This window comes from Prionailurus bengalensis, chromosome D4 (genome assembly GCF_016509475.1).
Source record: "Prionailurus bengalensis isolate Pbe53 chromosome D4, Fcat_Pben_1.1_paternal_pri, whole genome shotgun sequence".
NCBI classification, from domain to species: Eukaryota; Metazoa; Chordata; class Mammalia; order Carnivora; family Felidae; genus Prionailurus; species Prionailurus bengalensis.
The window spans coordinates 18,222,888-18,242,719 of NC_057359.1; the positions used below are offsets into that span (position 1 = coordinate 18,222,888).

Below are 19,832 nucleotides of genomic sequence, written 5' to 3' on the forward strand. Positions count from 1 at the left end.
AGTTTACGTTGCAGTATCATGAACTTCATTTGACCATAATCACTTCTCAGTCTTCTCCTGTCCTCCTTACCTTCTTTGGGCAGAGGACAATACCCACGAGGACTCAGTCATAGATCATGAGAACATGCAAGGTCTCACTTTCTGTTGAACAGCTTCTCATTTGATTACTCCCACCACTTTCGGAGAGGCACAGATTTGCTTATTACATTCTCTCTCTCTCTCTCTCTCTCTTTTTTAAGCACAGTGGTTAATTCCCAAGTCTGGTTTTGCCTCAAGGCTGTAAAAGTGTAAGTGGGAGGGGGACCCCAAACTAAAAGGAAAATGCCATTAATGCATTTTGGTGTTAAAGGCAAAGGGCAGAGAAAGGAGAAGTTGACAAAAATCAAGTAACTGTCACATTAAAAACATTTTTTTTCAAAAATCAAGTAACTGTGAAACATGGAGACGCCTCCAATGGGGGACACTGCTTCCCCAGAGGCTAAACAACACGTTTTGAAAGGTTTTGTCCTGGAGGCATGGAAGGCAAAACAATGAAAAGGGAATCTATTTGGGTGACCAGAAAGCCAGAATGAGTGCCAAGGGCTGGGCTACAGATAGCCACAGAAGCCTTCTGCACAAGTGAAGCTAGAGAAAGATTCTCGACAAACAGAGAAAAAGAAAGTCCGTAACTTGTGGAATCAATTTTTATTTCTGAATTATACAGAGAGGCTATATATATATATATATATTTTTTTTTTTTTTATATGGTGTTGTTACATCTTTATATTATTGATCCACGCTATTTAGGGAGACATCATTTGGTTATTTACCAAAACAAAGTCTAATAGATACTTTATTCTGAGCAATCCAATACATGGTAGAAAAACTTTCAAATATATAAAAGATTAATTTGTGCACATCTAAATGTTTCTAAGGGAGCGAACTACTGAGGCAGTGTGATTAGAGCAGTTGCAAACGTAGTACCAAAACCAAATACTTAAAATGAGATTTTACCAACCCCAAAGCTTAGAGTAGTGACTTCCTCACACATGTCGGAGTGTATCTTAGAAGGTAACCCCATAAAACATTGTATGGCTTCAACGGGAACCTCAGGATTTTCTTCCGCAACCAGCTATTCATTGCCACGACACAAACTTTCTCACTCCTTGACAGAAACTTCAGTGCAGATTTATGTTCTCTTTCTTAATCAGGGAACTAAGCAAAGAGTAGTGCCACTTTGGGAGAACAATACTTCTGCCCTGGGACCCTTTGGTTCCCTAAACTACAAAGTGACAGGAAAAGTATAAAACAGTTCCCAGAAGTCAGAACCAAAGCAAGAACGCTTAGAATGCAAGGGCTAGATAGCTACTGATGTGAATGTTTACATCTGTCTACCTATCTGCTTAGGGATGATGGTTTTCTTTTTTCAGGATTCTTCTAGAATTCTATTTACTTGGATTGAATTTACATAGTGGCTTTTCTCTAGCACGTGCAATTAAATGGTCTTAAGATAATAAAATAGCAGATGCCTATCAGAATGGCTATGCAGCCCATAGATCAGCCCAAACAAAATCAGTGACTGCGGACGATGGTCATAATTTCCAGGGGGGAAGGGGACGCCTCAGACAGAACACCACCTGAGTAGTTTTCCATGAACGGGCCAGACAAGCTCAAGGGAAACGTGACTGGTGAAATTCTTGCTGTGTGTGGTTGGCTCTATCCCTAGGCTTGCACCACTAAACACAACACTGATTTCTTCATTCCTTCCTGTGGCTGGGGCGGGGGGTACCACGTAATTCGTCTTCCAAAACGGGACCACGGCTGAGCAAAAGGGAGCATTGTTAATAACTGTGCCAGAGCCACAGTGGTCAATGGGTGAACCAACCGAATATTAGGTCACCGGACTTATGTCAACACTAAGCTCTGGGAGAGGCCTAATTTGGGCTTCCAAAAGTGGAGCTGGCCTCAGAGACAGGGCATGTGCTAGGGTTTTTCTATTGGACAGGACAGAGGTTAGGAGGGAGGTGACCCAAGAGAACACAGTTGGACAAGACGCTCAGCTGAGAGGGACACAGAGGGGGGAACTCAGTGAACTATGGCTCATGGAGGAAAGAGAGCTGACCCGTGTGTATGAGAACATGTCTGGAAGGTGGGTGGGAGAGGTCACGAAGCGAAGGAGGTCAGCAAAATTCGGTCACCTGTACAAAGATGTCTACCTCCAAGTGTTTCAAAGCTCATGAGATCCGGGGCTCAGGGCGCCCCAGACAGCTCTCCTGGATGCGGTTATCACCCTAAGTCTGTGGTGGAACCCCGCTCTCCACTCCATTCTTAGTGTTGCTAGCTTACTAGTGACGGGTGATACCAGAGAATGACAATGGTTCCCAGAGTAAGGGCAGGACCTTGGCAACACCTGTAAATAGCCCAAAGCCTTCTCAGCGGGCTTCACTTTGAGTCACGTAAACATACCGTGAGCCATGCTTTTGTGGCCGGGACTCCCCGTCTTTTCTCAGCAGGCCATTTATTTTACGGACTCCGGAGGCCAACATTTTCTTTTTAAAGAATAAATTAGTTTGCAGGCTTATTTATACATTCTGCTGAAGAAACTCATATCCAAATCCAAATGCGGGGGAGGCGGGAGGGGGGCGGTGAAGAAGAGGTGAGCAGGAGCAGACACGGCCCAGTAACCTTGTTCCACAGACACAGTAAATATTTTAGGCTTTGTAGGCCACGTGGTCTGTGAACAACTGTTCATCTCTGCTGCTGTAGTGCAAAAGCAGCCACAGAGAGTCTGTAAACAAATTTGTGTGGCCATGTTTCAGTAAGACATTTATGGGTACTGAAATGTGAATGATTTTTCAGGTGTCACGAAATATTTAAAACAACAACAGCCTTTTTTTTTTTTCAGCCCAAATGGGAAAGCCATCCTTCACAGGAAGGCCACGTGAAAACAGGCGGCATGCTAAGTCTGGCCACCCGTGGAGGCCCACGGATTCGAGGCCACGTGTGGCCTTTGAAAGGGCATGCGAAGACTCCACAGAGAAATTTTGCAAATGATAGTACACGGTCATATTCAAGTTAAATGAAATGCGATTAAAGGGAGGTGACTGAAGTGACCAGATTAAAGTGATGTAAAGCAGGCTACTTTTTGAGAGAGACATTTAGATAGCTGAGCGTGGCCGGGTAATGAATTTCCAACATTCATTGGAGGAATAACGATTTTTAAGGAGACCACTCACAGACAACATGATACCCAATTTGAGAACCAAAATAAATCTGAGGTGAATGAGAAAGTCTGGCTTCCCTTTGAGACCTAAGAGAGGATTCACGTGGACAAGAACCAAGCGGGCACATGGCCGATGACAGCTTTCCACCGGGGTCTGCTTTCCAACATGCCCAGCAAGCTTAGGGTTTGAAAAGCAGAGCTACAGGAAGGTAACTTGCCTAGGGAGAGTCGAGCCCCCTGTGTTTTAAACCTGAAATGGTCACCAAGGAGAAATCCCGCTAATCTATGGCCAACAAATCCACTCGCGACGAACAGCGGACCGAGGGTATCTCACTGGTCAACACCAGTCTAAGAGAGGAGATATCACGGCACCAAGGGGTAAGCAAATATGGAGACGGAAGGTCCTATTTTCTTGCTAAGGTTCAACCGAAATCTTCGAGGCACGTAATTGGCAAAATAGGAAAAGGACACGCAATTTCATAAAACACGTGAAGAGTAAACAAAGTTCCCTTACTGTGTTTCCCCTTAGAAATTTAGAATGGCACCAGGTAGTGCAAAGTGGAAAAAAAAAAAAAAAGTACCATCCGCCCTGTCTCTTCCAGGTGGGTATGTTTCAGCAGAATCACGAAGCAGAACATCCTTTTCTTCCAGCCGGGCGGGACTAGGGCTTTCCTTTCAGCTTCAGGTCAATACTTAGAAAAAAAGGAAGAACACAATGAGAAACACTAGAAATTGAATAGGAAGCATTTGGTGATCGCTGGGAGTGGTGTGTGCTTTGCTTTTTTTTTTTTTTTTTTCCTCCAAGGACTTACTGAAAAGAGCTCATGCAAGTTTCTTATGCTAGAAAAAAACCCAGTAAAACCCAACCGTCCCTCATGACCAAGGCTTTCTCTAAAATGTGGAATTTTTCTTTATTTTTACGGAACTGTTTCTGGAAGCATTTTACGCCTCTCAAAATGACCTAGGGAGGCAAAAGACGGGTGTGAGGGCTCTTTGCTGAAGTAGATTAAGGAACCCTGTTGCATTTTGGGAAGGAGGGGGCTACCTGTTTCTAGTCAATGACCTTCCCTTGTGGGGCGAATACATGATCTGCCTGAAATCAGTAATCTGATAAATGCCACATACAAGGCAACAATGAAATAGAAAAACTACCCCCCTCTCCCAAAGGAACCCACAAGAGTTGCGAGAGTCCAAGAATTTGCATGACAGGGGTCAGTCCACCTGAACGCGATGGATTCTTATAACCTAAGACAAGGTTGTTCTTAAGGTCTAGTGGGTTCCCAAAACTACCTAGAAAAGAATTGCCAAACCTCCCCGCTCCACTGGTTTCTCTCTTCTGCCTCTTACTGAACCTAGCACAACTTTCTGACACCCATCTGACCAGAGAGTTCCGGTCTGTATGTTCAAAAGAAGAATGTCAGCCAGGAACAAATTGAAAACACTGTTTGAAAAAGGCCATTTGGGAGGCATCTGTGGATTTCAGTGAGACCTGCCCTCCCGGCCCCACCCTCCGCACACTGTGGTTTGCTTGTGGGATGTGCAGCAGCTGGGGGCGGGTGGGGGATCCTTGGAGCAGCTTTGCAAATAAAGCCATTGGTAACCCGTGTGCCTGCCCATCGAGTTTACAGGAGTAAAGAAAGCTTTCCTTTCACATTCGCTCAATTCTGCCACTTACTAGCTTGGGGCTTTGGGCCAGTCACCTGCCTTGCCTAACTTTCCATTTCTGTATCCGTGAAATAGATCAATCCTGTCTCTCTCTCTCGAGGCTTGCTAAGGATTAAGTCTCAAGTGTTTTCAGTTGTGAGTACCTCAGGATCTTTTTTAAATGAACCCTGATAAAAATCTGAAAAAACGATCAAACAAAACCCCTTACACCAGGATGCCCGTTCTGAAGCACCTCATTTTTCATACTTTTTTAAAGATTTATTTTTATTAATTTTTTTGTTTTAATATTTCGAGAGACAGAGACAGAGGGTGATCCAGGGAGGGGCAGAGACAGAGAGAGGGAGACACAGAATCGGAAGTAGGCTCCAGGCTCTGAGCTGTCAGCACAGAGCCCGACGCGAGGCTCGAACCCACGAACCGTGAGACCATGACCTGAGCCGAAGTCGGACGCTTAACCGACCGAGCCACCCAGGCGCCCCAAAAGATTTTATTTTTAAGTAATCTCTACACCCAACGTGGGGCTTGAACTCACAACCCCGAGATCAAGAGTAGCACTCTTCACCAACTGAATCAGCCAGGCGCCCCCATACTGACTTTTTGGTAAACTTTCTAGGGCTTCATTTTTCCCTTCAGCTTTTGGTAAACAAAAAGCGGAAACATGGAAACCTATTTATGTGGTTTATTGAAGAAGAGAGAGTCAAAAGTGGATGATTCTTAAATAAATACAGGAAACCCCACTGAAGTTTAATTTTTGAGACAACAGTTATCTTGCGGGGACAGTAAAGTGACCACCAGTGCTACTAATTAAAGTCTCCCCTAGTAAGTACCACCTCCCCTGGATCAGATACACTATTTATTTATGTAAAAATATTTTAAAAGCATATGCAAGTCTTAGGACATGAATGAACAAATAAAGTCCAAGCTTGGAAGTGAAGGAGACAAGCATCTGGGGATACGTTTGAAAACAGTATGCTTTTTCGGGGGAAAAAAGAAAACAAACAAACAACTTACTTTTAATCAGAACTGAAATACAAAAGGATTATTCCTGACCTTTGGGCAGAGGGGCTTGGTTTTCTCTAACCAGCTTTCCCTCGAGAAACCTTCTGATAATTTTACCCTAGGCCATTTCGGCTTCTCGCATATGTTAAATGAGTTTCCTTACAAAATACCTGAGAATATTGTTTAGTGACGAATAAACTCTTGTGTTTTATATAGGAAGAGGGGGGTGGGGGGGGCATCACTTTCCTTTCTTTCTCTAAGGAAAAGGAGAGGGGCACATTTCATTTCAATTCATTCTTGGCTTGCCTGAGCTCCTTGAAAAACAGCCTTTGAGGGGCGCCTGGGTGGCGCAGTCGGATAAGCTCCGACTTCAGCCAGGTCACGATCTCGAGGTCCGTGAGTTCGAGCCCCGCGTCGGGCTCCGGGCTGATGGCTCGGAGCCTGGAGCCTGTTTCTGATTCTGTGTCTCCCTCTCTCTCTGCCCCTCCCCCGTTCATGCTCTGTCTCTCTCTGTCCCCCCCAAAAATAAATAAACGTTGAAAAACAGCCTTTGCTCCTTCTTCAGGTTCTCCATTCGATACTAGCTACGGAAGGTGTAAAATGCTTCCAGGCAGGAGCCAGAAAAAAGGTAAATAAAGCCCCTTATTCGGATACTAACGAAAGCCAGAAAGCCAGGGCTAGAGGTCAGCCTAAGAACTCCTTGGCCACTCTGGGCCCTCGGCTTGGATCTCATCCTTTGCGCTGAGATCACGTGCCTGGGAAAGGCCGGGCTGAAGAAGACGGAAGCGTGGAGAAGAATATGTTCTAAGGGAAGGAACGTCAACCTTGGTAGCAGCCTCCCTCCCCCACGCCCAGCCCTGGAATGAACCCAAACAAGGAGCAGTGCCCTCTTGTTTGCCCTCTCCCCAACCCGATCAGCCCCTCCGTACAGACAAGGAGCCCAACAGGACAGGCAAAGGAGTGGGTAAGCCCGCAGATGTGGCAGCCATAGGCCAGTGAGTGACAGTCACGCCCCGCTGCTCGTTAACTGCAGGCCCGGGACTCTGCCGTAGGGGGCGCTGTTTTGCAGAGGGGAAAATTTGCGCAAAGAATGGACTCCTCTTTGCCCTGCGGAATGTTTGCTCGGCAATGTGCTTGAAGCAACTGTCTTCATCTCAAAGAGGCGGGGCACGCGTCACCTCCTGAAAAATAGCTGTGTGAATTCAAAGGTCTCCTTACAACGTTTGTTCTTTCCTCCTTAGTGGGGACCTTCTCTCTGGGGTTTTTGTCCACCAACTTTAAACTACAAGGTCAAGGTGGCGGCTACCCAGCTGTGGCATTATGGTTTTTCCATCCTGGCTTTGGACCTTGAGGGAAAGGAGGTCCAAAGAGAACAAAACGTGACAATAGCTGAGACATGCAAATCCGATCTCTGTCCCTCCTGGGTTCCTGGGAAGGGCAGTGTTAAATTCGCCACAGCTCAGATCAGATGAGGAGCCCTTAACAGGATCGCCGGGTTCCCTCTGAGAGCACGTTGGCGGCCACACTTCATTCCCTGAAAGGGACTTGGCCAATAGTCAACTCCGTTCTCTGAAGCACCTAAGTGTGTCCTTTTCTGGTCTAACCAAAGTTAGATCAGGGGCTGCACGCCCATTCCAGAATTATGACCATCTCTGATTTCAGAACCACTGGGTCTGCATGCAGAATCAAAGCCCAGCCCTGGGACATTTTTACCGCTATAAAACATTGGACCGGTCAGACAATCTCTCTATGCCACTCTTTCCATACTTGCAACATGTACCTCGTGGGATTATTCTGAGGATAAAACTCAGATAATGTGCATGAGGCTTTTCCCATAGAACCTGGCACATGGTGAGCCTTCACTAGGTGTGTGATTTCTATTTGTCACAGGATGAGGTCAGATGGACTAGATCATTCCTAAAGTCCCATCCAGACTCTGTTGCCTCTTGGAATTTTCAAAACAAGGACCCTTTTCTCCCCCATCCACTAAGATGTGAAGTTCAAATGGAAGTCCCAACTTTCACTAATGAAAATAGATGAAGTAACTTCGAAAGCAGAGTTGCCCAAATGCTCTTAACATCTGGCTCTAATATTCATTTTTCTGCTCGTTTTTGGATTGGAAAACAGAATGCCAAATAGACTTCAGCTGTCCTTAAGGAATGTAATAGTGATCGTGAAATAGACAGTGCGAAGCCGGCACACTTCTCTTTAAGTTTCTGATTTGAGAAACAGAGAACATGAAAGCTGAACATCTAAACAGAGTTTACCCAGTCCTTGATGCATTTTTTTTTTTTCAGAGCCCAGCCATACAATACTACAAGTAACCACATAGCTGTTATTGATGGTGAGTTCTTACTCCTTCTCCATAGAAGACATTTCTGGATCATTGTAAAGGCAGCTAGTTCTGAGTGCAAGGAAAAAAAAAAAAAAAAAAGGAAGCAAGTAAACATTTTCTCCACTGTTACCACTTTGTAGGCACAACACTCTCGGGTATTTTAAACTGTGTGATGTGGGTCTCACTGGTAAGGCGAACAAATCTACACCTGATTCTTTTACCACCGGTTTTGAAACTTACTAATTGCCCATGATTGAGAAACATAAAAGGGAGATGGAAAATTCCAAACAACTCCAGGGGTCTCTTCTGTTCTTGTTATTATTTCCTGACTTTTCCATCTATCTTATTCGGAGATCATGATATTGCAAATTTTTATTTGTAACCCAAATAATGTACTTTATACACAATGGACAGTCCCTCTCAAGCAGCCCCATTTTTATGTGCACATGAACACAGTTAACTTTCAGTTTGTAGAATGAGGATTTTCCTAGACACTAACAAAAAAATGCCAATGTCAGCTTCGTTATAGAAAAATACTGGGACACTTACACAATACAGCTGAGCTGTGTTCCAGTACTATAAGTGAATCCTAAGATTAACCCGCACTGAATGTGTCCAGAAAGAAAAAAAATGTAGCCATATAAGATAACGAAATAATAGTTTTGTTACAATGTATGAATGTGTTCATGCTTTTGGTGTAATATTAGCCGCTTTTGATATTCCATATTGGCAGAATTCCTGTTAGCAAATTTCAAATGTACTTTATATTAATTTTGATCAATTTCAACTTGTACTTTCTCTCCTCTTATATTTTATTATCGGCGAAGACTAAAGAGATTCTACAATCTTTTTAAACTTTTTTTTTTTTTTTTTTTTTGAGAGACAGAGAGAGCCAGAGCCTGAGCGGGGGAGGGACAGAGAGAAACACAGAATCCACAGCAGGCTCCAGGCTCTGTCAGCACAGAGTCCAACGTGGGGCTTGAACCCACGAAACCGTGAGATCATGACCTGAGCTAACCGACTTTAGCCACCCAGGCGCCCCATAGAGATTCTGCAATCTTTTTAAATGAGAGTTCCTTTTGTAAATGTGAATAATTTCACAAGCTAATGTATCTGCTCGAACACGAGAGGTTCAGTTCCTAACGGCGGGCATTTTGTTGAGACGGTAGACGGCGATCTCCCTGGGAAGGGCAGAGGGCTTCTTCCCTCCACCGTTCTCACTGGTGGTCAGGTATTTTTACAGAGGATTTTGGCAACTTGAGTGAACAAGGGCCGTCAGGCAGGGGTTGACAGTATGCCAGAAAGACCTAGCAAAGCTGGAGCGGAGTCAAGAAAAGGCGCTCTTCCGAATCTAGCTTTTCGGTTTTTTTAAACTTTGCGCGATCCTTCCCGCGAAAACAGCAATTTGCAATCCATTTAATACTGTCCCTCCAAAGGCAGCGGATGGATTCTTTAAAATAAGAATGGCTCTCTCTATACAATTAGTCCTTTGAAACTATTTTCTTTCCTGTATAGATGCCAAGTTTTAAGGAAAACAGAAGACAGGCTGAAGAAAGTCAACGAAGAGGCCGTGTGTGTGGGGAGAAGGTGAACATTTGAAAAGAAACCAAAGCAACAGATAGATTCTGTTCCATGACAAGGTATATGTTTGCTTTGGTTAGAACCAGCCCGAAGCTTTCTAATAAAGGTCACGTGGAAAGTCAGCGTGTGTCTGTTAATAGAAAGAACCTGGGTTATCTGGCTTCTAGAACTAAACCACACATCTGCAGTGACCAAGTTTTCTGGGCCCCAAATCCTCATATACCGTCTGTCCAAGGATTTGGGAGTCACTCCAGAGGCTGAAAGATAGTTAAGGAGATGTAGTTAGTGGGCTAAAATGGTAGGATTCAGAGGCATTTCAATCCTCTGTGGGGCCGACAGTGAAATTCTTATTACTTTTTCAAATGTGCCAATATCTTTCAATTCCTCACACGTGTAATGTCACCATCAAAAGAAGGAGGATCAGTTGGAGGGGAATTGAGACAGGCAGATTACCCACTGAATCCAAAGCAAGAGCATAGACTCCTAAGACAAATCTAGTTATTTCTACTCAGGCATTTATTTTAAAGTGGTGATTCTCAGAGCACGGTCCTGGGCCAGGCAACATCAGCATTACTGGAACGTGTTAGAATTCCGGATTCTCAGGCCTGCTGAATCAAACTCTGGGGTGAGTCCCAGGATACCGTGTTTGAACCAGTGCACCTGGTGATTCTGATGCACAGCAAAGCCTGAGAATCACTGCTCTACAGGGATGAACTTAATCTTAGGCACATTTGTCAATTTATGCAGCAGAAATTTCCTGAGCATCTATTCTGTATTAGATATGGCTGGGTCCTTCCTTCAGCAAGGAGATCAAGACATCTCAGGACCACCTGAGGCTAGTTAGATACCGAGGGAGAGAGTCTGTGGGCGTAGGGAAGAGAAGGAATGATCAGAGAGAAAAAAAAAAGAGAAAGCCACACAATAAACCCCAAATGATAACTGTTTCATTATGGTAGCTAAACAGGAAAAGTAGAAATATGGATGGGGGTGGAGTGGGAAATTCTATGGAAAAAGGCAAGGTTTTAATGGAGATAATGAAAGAATATGGCAATATGACTCTATAACGGGTTTGGCTGGAAAGTTATTGATTTCCCTCCCCTCCATCTGTTGTCTTGAAAACACCTCCTTAATTTCATAAGGATATTATCATCCAAAAAAAAAAAAAAAGAATCTGAAACAAATTCATTGCTCTTTCTGTCTCCGGGGAATCTCATGACACAATGTAAGCCGAGTACAGATAAAAGCTAACAGGGCACTTCACGCCCACATCTGGTTCCTTGGTTCCTAACATCTTCCTTTCCCAACTTCGGGTTTGTAACAGTTGAGTTAGCGACTGAGAAGATTCTGTTAGAGTAGAAATGTAAAGACTTCTGAGTACTGTTAGTCTACATGGGTGTCCATTATCTTGAAAGAAAACCAACACAGCATAGGAATCTTATAACACTAAACTATGCTGACATTTCTAAGGCAAAAATCTTTCCTCAAATTTTAATTAATCTTTTTCTTTTTTTTAAGTTCTATGCCCAATGTGGGGCTTGAACTCATGACCCTGAAATGAAGCGTTGCATGCTCTTCCGACTGAGCCAGCCAGGTGCCCCTCATCCTCGAATTTTTACCCAAAAGATCCACACTGTGGGCAAATAATTCTACATAGCACCTACGATAAAAATGTGCTGTAGGAAAAAAAAAAATAGCTCAATGGATTGTACTCATGAGGAATTGGCATTTACATCTATACAGAAAAAAAAAAAAAAACCAAAACGTATTTATTCAGAATTTGTAGCTGTTTGGACATTGCCCAGGTTTCTGCTTTTGCACTGTTAAAATGAGAACTAGTTATAAATATTAATGGTGTAGGCAATATTTGAAATGGAAAAGCCTTAATATAGTAAACATTCCAAATAGTACTTGTCTGCATTTGACATAAAGTGTCAGAAAAAATTTTTTGAACTTGGGAATAAAAGGAAATTACCGGGATGTTCTTTGAAAGCAATGCTGAGTTGACTTTCTGTTGACGAGCTATTTTACAACTCTTTGGGGGACAGAGATGCTAATAATTTCAATCCAGTGGAAAAGATAATCCTAATTTACAGTTTATTGCCCTGTTGGATGTTGATCCATTTTGCATCTAAACCAATAATCTTATCCTAACAGTCCTTTATAAATCACCTACAGAAATCTAGCGTTGCGAGCGTCCTTTGAACTGGTTTTTTACACTTTACTGGGTCTGTCATTAAATAATTAGTTGAGTAAAATCATCGGCAGGTATCATTTCATAGTTGTATTAAAGTTAAGATTTTGCCTTTTCAAAAGGTATACTTTAACAATAGTGAGTAATGATCCTTTTCCTATTCATCCAAGTAGCTCTGAAGCTATTTAGTTGAGCAGTATTTCCAAGTCACTAAATAAGGGGCTTAAAAAAACTTGGAAAGTCACGAAATTGGTTCCATAGTCCAAATTTCGACTTGTCATCGTTTCTCTCTATTAGGATGAATGAATGAGCTTTTGTGGCCTCAAACTATCTAACAACGATCTGGATATATTATATGTGATGGTGCCTGTGATGTGTTCCTTTAGGGGTGCCTAAAATTACATGTACATTAAAAAAACAAACAAACAACCCCCCCCACCACCAAAAAAACCAGTAACAAATGCGTTCCTTAAGGTAACCAAGATCACAGGGGAAAACAGATTGTAGTAAGACTATTAGACATTGCATCTAATGTGGGACAAAGGGGACCCTTTAAAGTGCAGCATCATCATCAGGATGCAAAAATAAAACGCCAGGCATGCGGCTTCTCCCGATTCATTCCTGAAACGCAAGCCAACATCACGCCAGCTGCCGAACGAAAACCAAGTCTTACTTAGCTGCTTCTGATGCTTCCCTCAGTTCTTCATCCAGTCTGCATGAGCAAAAATTATCGGTGTGGAAAAGAAACAGAAAAGAAGCAAGCACAGCGTGAGAGAGTCACTCAGCAAAGCAGAGCCAAACATAAGTGGAGCACATGTGCCTTTAAAAACCATCCTTTGGAGCACTGAGACACGCTCCTTCGATTAGATATGGTGCCGTTTCCTCCCATTTGGTGTTTCTGCACGTTTACTTTGCAAATTCCTTCATAAAGGTAGGTAGATAACACAAGTTGCCAGGAGAGCAGAAACATGCTGGCGGAGTAAAGCTGAAAACGTCCACACCGGTCTGTTGCGTATAGTTAGAGACAGCTTGCAGCCTGGGCCAGCTCAAGGGTGAATCTGGCTTAGTGGGTTTCAGTTGCAAATCAGGCTGACCTCAACAGCTTTACACACAAGACAAAGACCAGGAATGGTATGCAACAAGGGACGGATAGAATGACCTCTTGCTCTGGTAGCATGTTGAGGTCACCCACGAGTCTAAGACACAGGTGCACACACACAGCGGGTCCAGCGTGAATTGCAGATCAGGAGATTTTACCTCACACTTCTCTTATAAGATCTCTCTTCATCGTACCTTACGGGATAAAAATGAATGCAATGAGCAAGATGAGCCAACAGACGGAGAAAATGACAGGTACATGTGTTAAAGAACGGACAGAACGTGAGAGAAAAAGCCTGCCCCCCTGAAAGAATCAAAGTGCCTTTTTGGAGAAAAACGTATTTTCATGGGATATAATCGAGGAGTTAGAATTCATGATTAGCTTCAGCCAGTCCTGTTATTTGCAGGTTCTTTGCATTGTTTGCAAATTTGCCTCCTGCTTGCATTTTGTTTCTGACCCCCCCCCCCCACGTCAATACCTGTGGCGCCTTTATGGCGACTCACTACTTTTATTAGTGGCAAAAAATTTGAGCCACCTGATGTGCACATTCCCAGTCGAGGCCCAACAAAACAAGGCTCTGCCTTCTCGTTTTAGCTCAGTCTCAGGCTGCCAACAGGTGCTGTCTATTTAGTGCCATGTTTTCCCTGTTCTTGTGCTTTTAATTGGTAATTTCGCCATTTAAAATGCCCCCAAGCAGAGTGTTGAGGCGCTGTCTGGCATTCCTAAGCACAAGAAGGCTGTGATGTGCCTTCTGGAGAGCATCTGTGCATTAGAGAAGCTTTGCTTGGGCAGGGGCTATGGTGCTCTTGGCCGTGAATTCAATGTTAGTGAGTCAACATATATCAAATCAGCCATTTTTACACAGAAACACACAACAAGGTTCTATGTTAATTGGTTAATGGAAATTAACCAGGTGTTTGCAGGAACTTAGCCCTGTATTCCTCCTAGGAACAACGGTTCGCCGTTTAGGGTTCTAGAAGAACATGATTGCCACAAATAACAAGAATATACTGTCATCAACAATTATAAATCTAATTTCAGATTGGGCAACTTTTTCTTTCATTTAAGTCCTTTGATGACAGGCTCCAGCCTAGCTGAATACTGGTCTTGGGACTGGCCGAGATTAGATTCTCCGAATGGTATTCAGTAATAGGCTCATGGCTTCTCTCATTTTGAAAATGGCATAACATGAAAAGGAGACAATGCGGGCCAGGAACAGAGGGGGCAAAAAGGACATCCAGAGAAGATGGACGGCGGAAGACGGGACAAAAACATGGACACACGGGGAGGACAGGGATGGTTGTAAATTTCTCCCTCCAGAAGAAAATCTTCCCAAATGGAGCCCTTTTCTCCTTAAGAAACTTCTCGCAAATGGAGTCATTGAAAACTGATGGGTGTCAATGAATGAAAAGTGCCTTGGGCATGTTTAACTTCTCATTTAAACTTTCCTATCAGATAATGAGTCTCTAAAAGCAACCTGATTATAATAAATAACATTCTGGATTGCCAGCTCTTGATGGGAAGGCTCTTGGATGCATTATGCACATTTTCACCCAATCCTTAGGGCCTTTCTATGAATTGCCCCTTCCCCATTTTCTGGATGCTGCACTGAGGCACGGAGAGGTTTTTTTTAACGTTTACTTATTTCTGAGAGAGAGACAGACAGACAGAGGACCCGAAGTGGGCTATGCACTGACAGCAGACAGCTTGATGTGGGGCTGGAACCCACCAACGAGATCCTGACCTGAGCCCAAGTCAGATGCTTAACTGACTGAGCCACCCACGCGCCCCAGCTCGATATCAGGGGCTGGCAGGAAGGTTCAAATCTATTATTAAGCCTCCAAAACCCATTCTCTTCTCTATCTCCAACTGCCACACCATGGAGGCATTGCCCTATTTAGCTAGAAAGTGGCCAGTGCTCATTTCCACTTGAAGAGATAATGTCCTGGTCATCTTTCGCAAAGGGAGACAGCCCTACAGGAGGTGGGTACTCCAGTGACTTTACAGACCGTAGGAGTGGAGCTTAGAGGTGGGGCTGCTCCTTTTTGAGGTAAAAGGATTGAGCTATGAGGTAAGCAGGGGGTGAGAGTCCTATAAGCTAAAGAGGGTCAAAGCCGCTGTTGGGATCACACGAACACTGCTTGATTCGGCTAAGCCAACGGGCAGTTCTAAGCCAAATCATTATCCCGTGTTCACCTCCTATCAAGAGAAGGAAAACCAAACGCATCTACTCCTGAGCTAGGACTTCCAATACTTTAAGGGAGGTGAAGGAAACTGCTAGAAAAGGGTGTGAGAATTCTGCTGCCAGGCTGACCTGGGTCTGAATTCTAGTTCCATCTCTTCCTTGCTCCTACTTATGCTTGACCTAAGTAGCTTTTCTTCGTTGTTGGCTTCCCTTCCCTGTACTTGGGGGTTTACGATGGGGATTAAACACTACATACGTAGAGCACTTCTAATGCCTGATACGGTATTGCCCCGAAATAAATGCAAGTCTTTTCTTTCCAGCTTCTTTGCCCACCCCTGCCCCCCGCCTTTTTTTTTTTTCTTTTTAGTAAAAGGACTCTTTTTTGGAAGTGCAAATTGCGAAGTCTACTTTGCTATCCATCTTATGGAGGAAGATAGGCTATCCTTGTCTGTCTTGTCTGTTTTCTTCGAGCTAAAGCTTAAAGGCCTCCCATTTTCAATCAAATAAAAAAAAAAATAAAATGAGTGAATCAGACACAGAGGAAGAAAAGCGCAACCCACAGAGAGCAACGGTTCTTTGCAACAGTGAACCAAACAGGAGAGTTCCCTCCTCGGCATCCGTACTTTTAAGTCTCCGCTCCAAGCAGCCGGTGTTAACTGTTATTCTCATTATTTTTACAGCACGATCCAGCGCCCTTCAGTCTCCATGCTGTTTCCTCACGGGCTGCTAATTGCATTACCCTGAGGAAGGGGAATCATCCCTACCCACGCCACCTACCACTCTGCCTTACCTTTCACCTGAAGGGACCCGTGAAGAAAAGGGATTTAGAAGAAAACAGAGAAAAGATAGTTTATTTTTTCCCCCTTTTCCTAGGGCCGGGCAGGTAAATTACTTTCCGTAAGGCAATAAAGAAGGCAAAGCTGTGCTCAGACCCTGTTGTGTCTGCGAGAGAGGGAGACACAGGCAGCAGGTGCACTGATTCATCTTAAATCTATGCTTTGCAAAATGGGAGCAAAATTTAAGGTGACATGAGCAATGATCGATAACCCCAAGGGAAGATTATGTGAAAGAGAATCTGAAAGAACAGGTCTCTATGGGTATTCGGAAAAAAAAATATCTATTGATTGGAAAACACTCAGTATTTATTTTAAATAGAATTCACGACATTTCCCCAGTATTCCAGAAGTGAGTTGTTTTCCAATCCCCTCCAAACATGCAGAATTTCTTACCGAATCTTGGAAACCATCACGACTTACTTGATGATGCTTTCTGGAATATGGATGCAGTCCATTGGGATCAGCCCACTGAGTTCTGATAAACTATTGACATACTTAATTTTACTGCTGAATTTTGAGCTGAAAGAAAAGAGACAGAAAAGATATCATTAGTGTCCACTTCATCCCTTCTAAGTGTGTTGCCTCTTCTTGAAAATCCTGAAAAAGTTAACACGTTGGCCCCCCGCACTTACTAAGAAGAAAGGCTACACATCCGAGTAGTCGCAACATGCCAGATACTGTTTTAAGAGGTTTATATGTATCGACTCGCTTATTTCTTCTTACGCCTAGTGAGGTAGGCTTGTTATTATTATTCTCTTTTTGTTTTAAAAGATGTTCCGAGTGCTCCTTTAAAACTTGGGGAGGGGCTGGGAGGAGGAGAGAGGAAAAAAATCCCAAGCAGGCTTCACGCTGTCAGTGCACAGCCCCACCTGGGGCTCAAGCTCACGAACTGCGAGATCCTGACCTTAGCCGAGGTCAAGAGTCAGACGCTTAACTGACTGAGCCACCCAGATACCTCTAATTCTTCTTCTTCTTCTTCTTCTTTTTTTTTTTTTAAAGATAAGGAAACTCGACATACAGAGAGTTACGTATTTGCCTAAGGTTTCACCTCAGGTATATGGTAGAGCCTGGATTCCAACCAGAGCAGTCTGACCCGTCTATACTCTTATTTTTTGTAAGTTTTTTTCTTTTAATTCCAGTTAGTTAACAGTGTCATATTCGTTTCAGGTGTCCAATATAGGGCTTCCACACTTCCATGCATCCCCTGGTGCTCATCACACGTGCCCTCCTTAATCCCCATCACCTATTCTCCCACCCCCCTCGGGTCTACACTCTTGACCGCACATCACATGGCCTCTCAGAGGTTTCTGCCACTCTCCACATTCATTGGTTTATGGTTCATTTGGCTTTGTTTGCTTGTTTCTTTGTTCTTAAATAAAAATCTTGTCATTAATTCTTTCAGACTCTTCCAAGGTTGATCTATTTCATGTTTTTGCACGTTTGTTTATTTCATGTGTGTGTGTGTGTGTGTGTGTGTGTGAGAGAGAGAGAGAGACAGACAGACAGAGGGAGAGAGAGAGAGAAGGCAGACAGGGGAGGGGCAGAGAGAGAGGGAGAGAGAGAATCCCAAGCAGGCTCAGTGATATCAGCACACAGTCCAACAGGGGGCTCTAACTCATAAACGGAGATCATGACCTGAGCCCAAACCAAGGGTCAGATGCTTAAATGACTGAGCCATCCAGGCACCCCGAGGTTGATCAATTTTGCAAGTATACATGGGACACCTGGGTGGCTCAGCTGGTTGGGTGTCCGGTTTTGGTTCAGGTCATGATCTTGAGATTCATGAGTTCAAGCCCCACACTGGGCTCACTGTTGTCAGCACACAGCCCACTTCAGATCCTCTGTTCCCTTCTCCCTGCCCCTCCCCTGCTTGTGCTGTCTCAAAAATAAAACATTAGCTTCTTAAAGTATGTATAAACTCATTTTTCTCTTAATATTTTAGCTTAATTGTTTGTTTGTTTTTTTAGTTTTTTTTCTTTTTTTAAGTTTTAGATAGCGCGTTCAGTCCAGATGGACCAAAACCATATTCCAGTAACTGGATCTGAATTACAAACAGCTTTCATCTACACGTTATCATGTTAGATGTGTGTAGATGGATATAAGACAACATGAAAAAATACTATTGCAACTGATCAAGGAATGTGCCTCTGGGGAAAGGAGTTCCGAACAGAAACTGGCCGTTGTTGAAGGAAGAACTTAGTCTTATCGGTAATGGTTGGATGTTTCATAAGGAGAAAGCATTTGTGTATTATTGGTGTAATTGCAATCTGCTTTTTAAAATGTATCATTCCACTTGAAAGGGAACTTGATCAAGCACCGAACTTTCTGAAATGGTTTCCGAGAAAAAGACCCCTCCAGGCTAGAGATCATGCCGAGCCGTCTGCCAATTGTACTGCCTTCTGTTCAACTGCTGTGCATTCTAGAAGGAAGGCTTTGCGGGGTCATCTCTCTGTACGGTTATCTTTCACATTTTACTTGCAATCTGACCCTGGGCCACTGGCGGTGAATGACTTGTGTCTCCACAGAGTCACTTCTAGTCGTCCTGAGAAGCCTTGGATGGACACACACTACCTCTTCCTTCCCCTGGACTTCCTGAGCTAAATTCAGGTTTTGATAAAAGATAGAGTGGGTGGAAGGGGAACCCTCCATCCAGCTCCACGGTTACGTTCACTAGAATGTACAGTTCTCTGAACATGTCATGTTGTCCCTTTCTTGGTGTGTTTGGACCCGCTGTTTCCACCTGGCTTCAGCTAGTCCATCACATCGGTTCTTCAAAACTCACCTTGAAGGCTCGTTCTTCTGGAACACCTCTCTTGACGCAGGCTCTCAGCCTTTACTCTCTACCTGTCACCCCCAATTCACCCTCACCGTGTTATCACCCCCATTTTGCTTCAGCTATACCCTCCGTTTCAATTGCTGACTTGTCTATGGCAGCTGCCGTGCCTCTCAATCTCCACCTAACCCAGCACTTGCCACAGACAATTCATTAAAAAAAATAAATGAATTTCCCATCCACCTCTATCATAGGTGTTCTCCTTCAGCAGCAAAAGGACCTATAATACATGTTAGTGACCTCTTTTTTCAGGTCTAAAAATTGGTTACACTGATATAGACTGATTCAGAGGGGGATCTTTAAAGAGGGAGGGTCTCACATGATGAGACTGTAGGCTATAATATTTAAGTACTTGAAATGTGTTTTCTCTACAATTAGGCAGACCACTGGGTTCAAAGTCTGAGTCTATCACTTACTGGCTATTTTACATTAGACCTGGGGTTGGCAAACTATAGCCTATGCTCCAAAGCCAGCTTGTTAGCTGTTTTGGGTTTTTTTGTTTTTGTTTTGTTTTTGTTTTTGTTTTACAGTCCTCCAGCTAAGGATTGTTTTTACATTTTTTTTTTTTAATATTTGAAAAGAATCACGGGGCGCCTGGGTGGCGCAGTCGGTTAAGCGTCCGACTTCAGCCAGGTCACGATCTCGCGGTCCGTGAGTTCGAGCCCCGCGTCGGGCTCTGGGCTGATGGCTCAGAGCCTGGAGCCTGTTTCCGATTCTGTGTCTCCCTCTCTCTCTGCCCCTCCCCCGTTCATGCTCTGTCTCTCTCTGTCCCCAAAATAAATAAAAAACGTTGAAAAAAAAATTAAAAAAAAAAAAAGAATCTGACACCAAGAATATTTTGTGATATGAAAACATTTTTAAGAAGTTCAATTTCAGTGTTCACATATCAAGTTTGATTCGAAGACA

At 43.7% G+C, this 19,832-nt stretch overlaps 1 protein-coding gene across 8 annotated transcripts in view; it reads right to left on the reverse strand.

Annotated features, from left to right (window-relative positions):
• Positions 1-665: 665 nt before the first annotated feature.
• Positions 666-19,832, reverse strand: part of PRUNE2 (prune homolog 2 with BCH domain) — a 275,547-nt gene continuing 256,380 nt past the window's right edge. For 3 of the 8 annotated variants that reach the window (XM_043566303.1, XM_043566310.1, XM_043566305.1), the window contains 4 exons: positions 16,514-16,612; positions 12,647-12,685; positions 8,223-8,270; positions 666-3,894 (listed from right to left, as the gene is read on the reverse strand). In XM_043566303.1, coding sequence (XP_043422238.1) covers positions 3,864-3,894; positions 8,223-8,270; positions 12,647-12,685; positions 16,514-16,612 — 217 coding nt within the window. In that variant the 3' untranslated portion in view covers positions 666-3,863. Of the gene's footprint in view, positions 3,895-8,222; positions 8,271-12,646; positions 12,686-13,230; positions 13,267-16,513; positions 16,613-19,832 lie in introns of all 8 variants that reach the window. The other 5 variants (XM_043566304.1, XM_043566306.1, XM_043566307.1 and 2 more) reach the window with 4 other exon arrangements.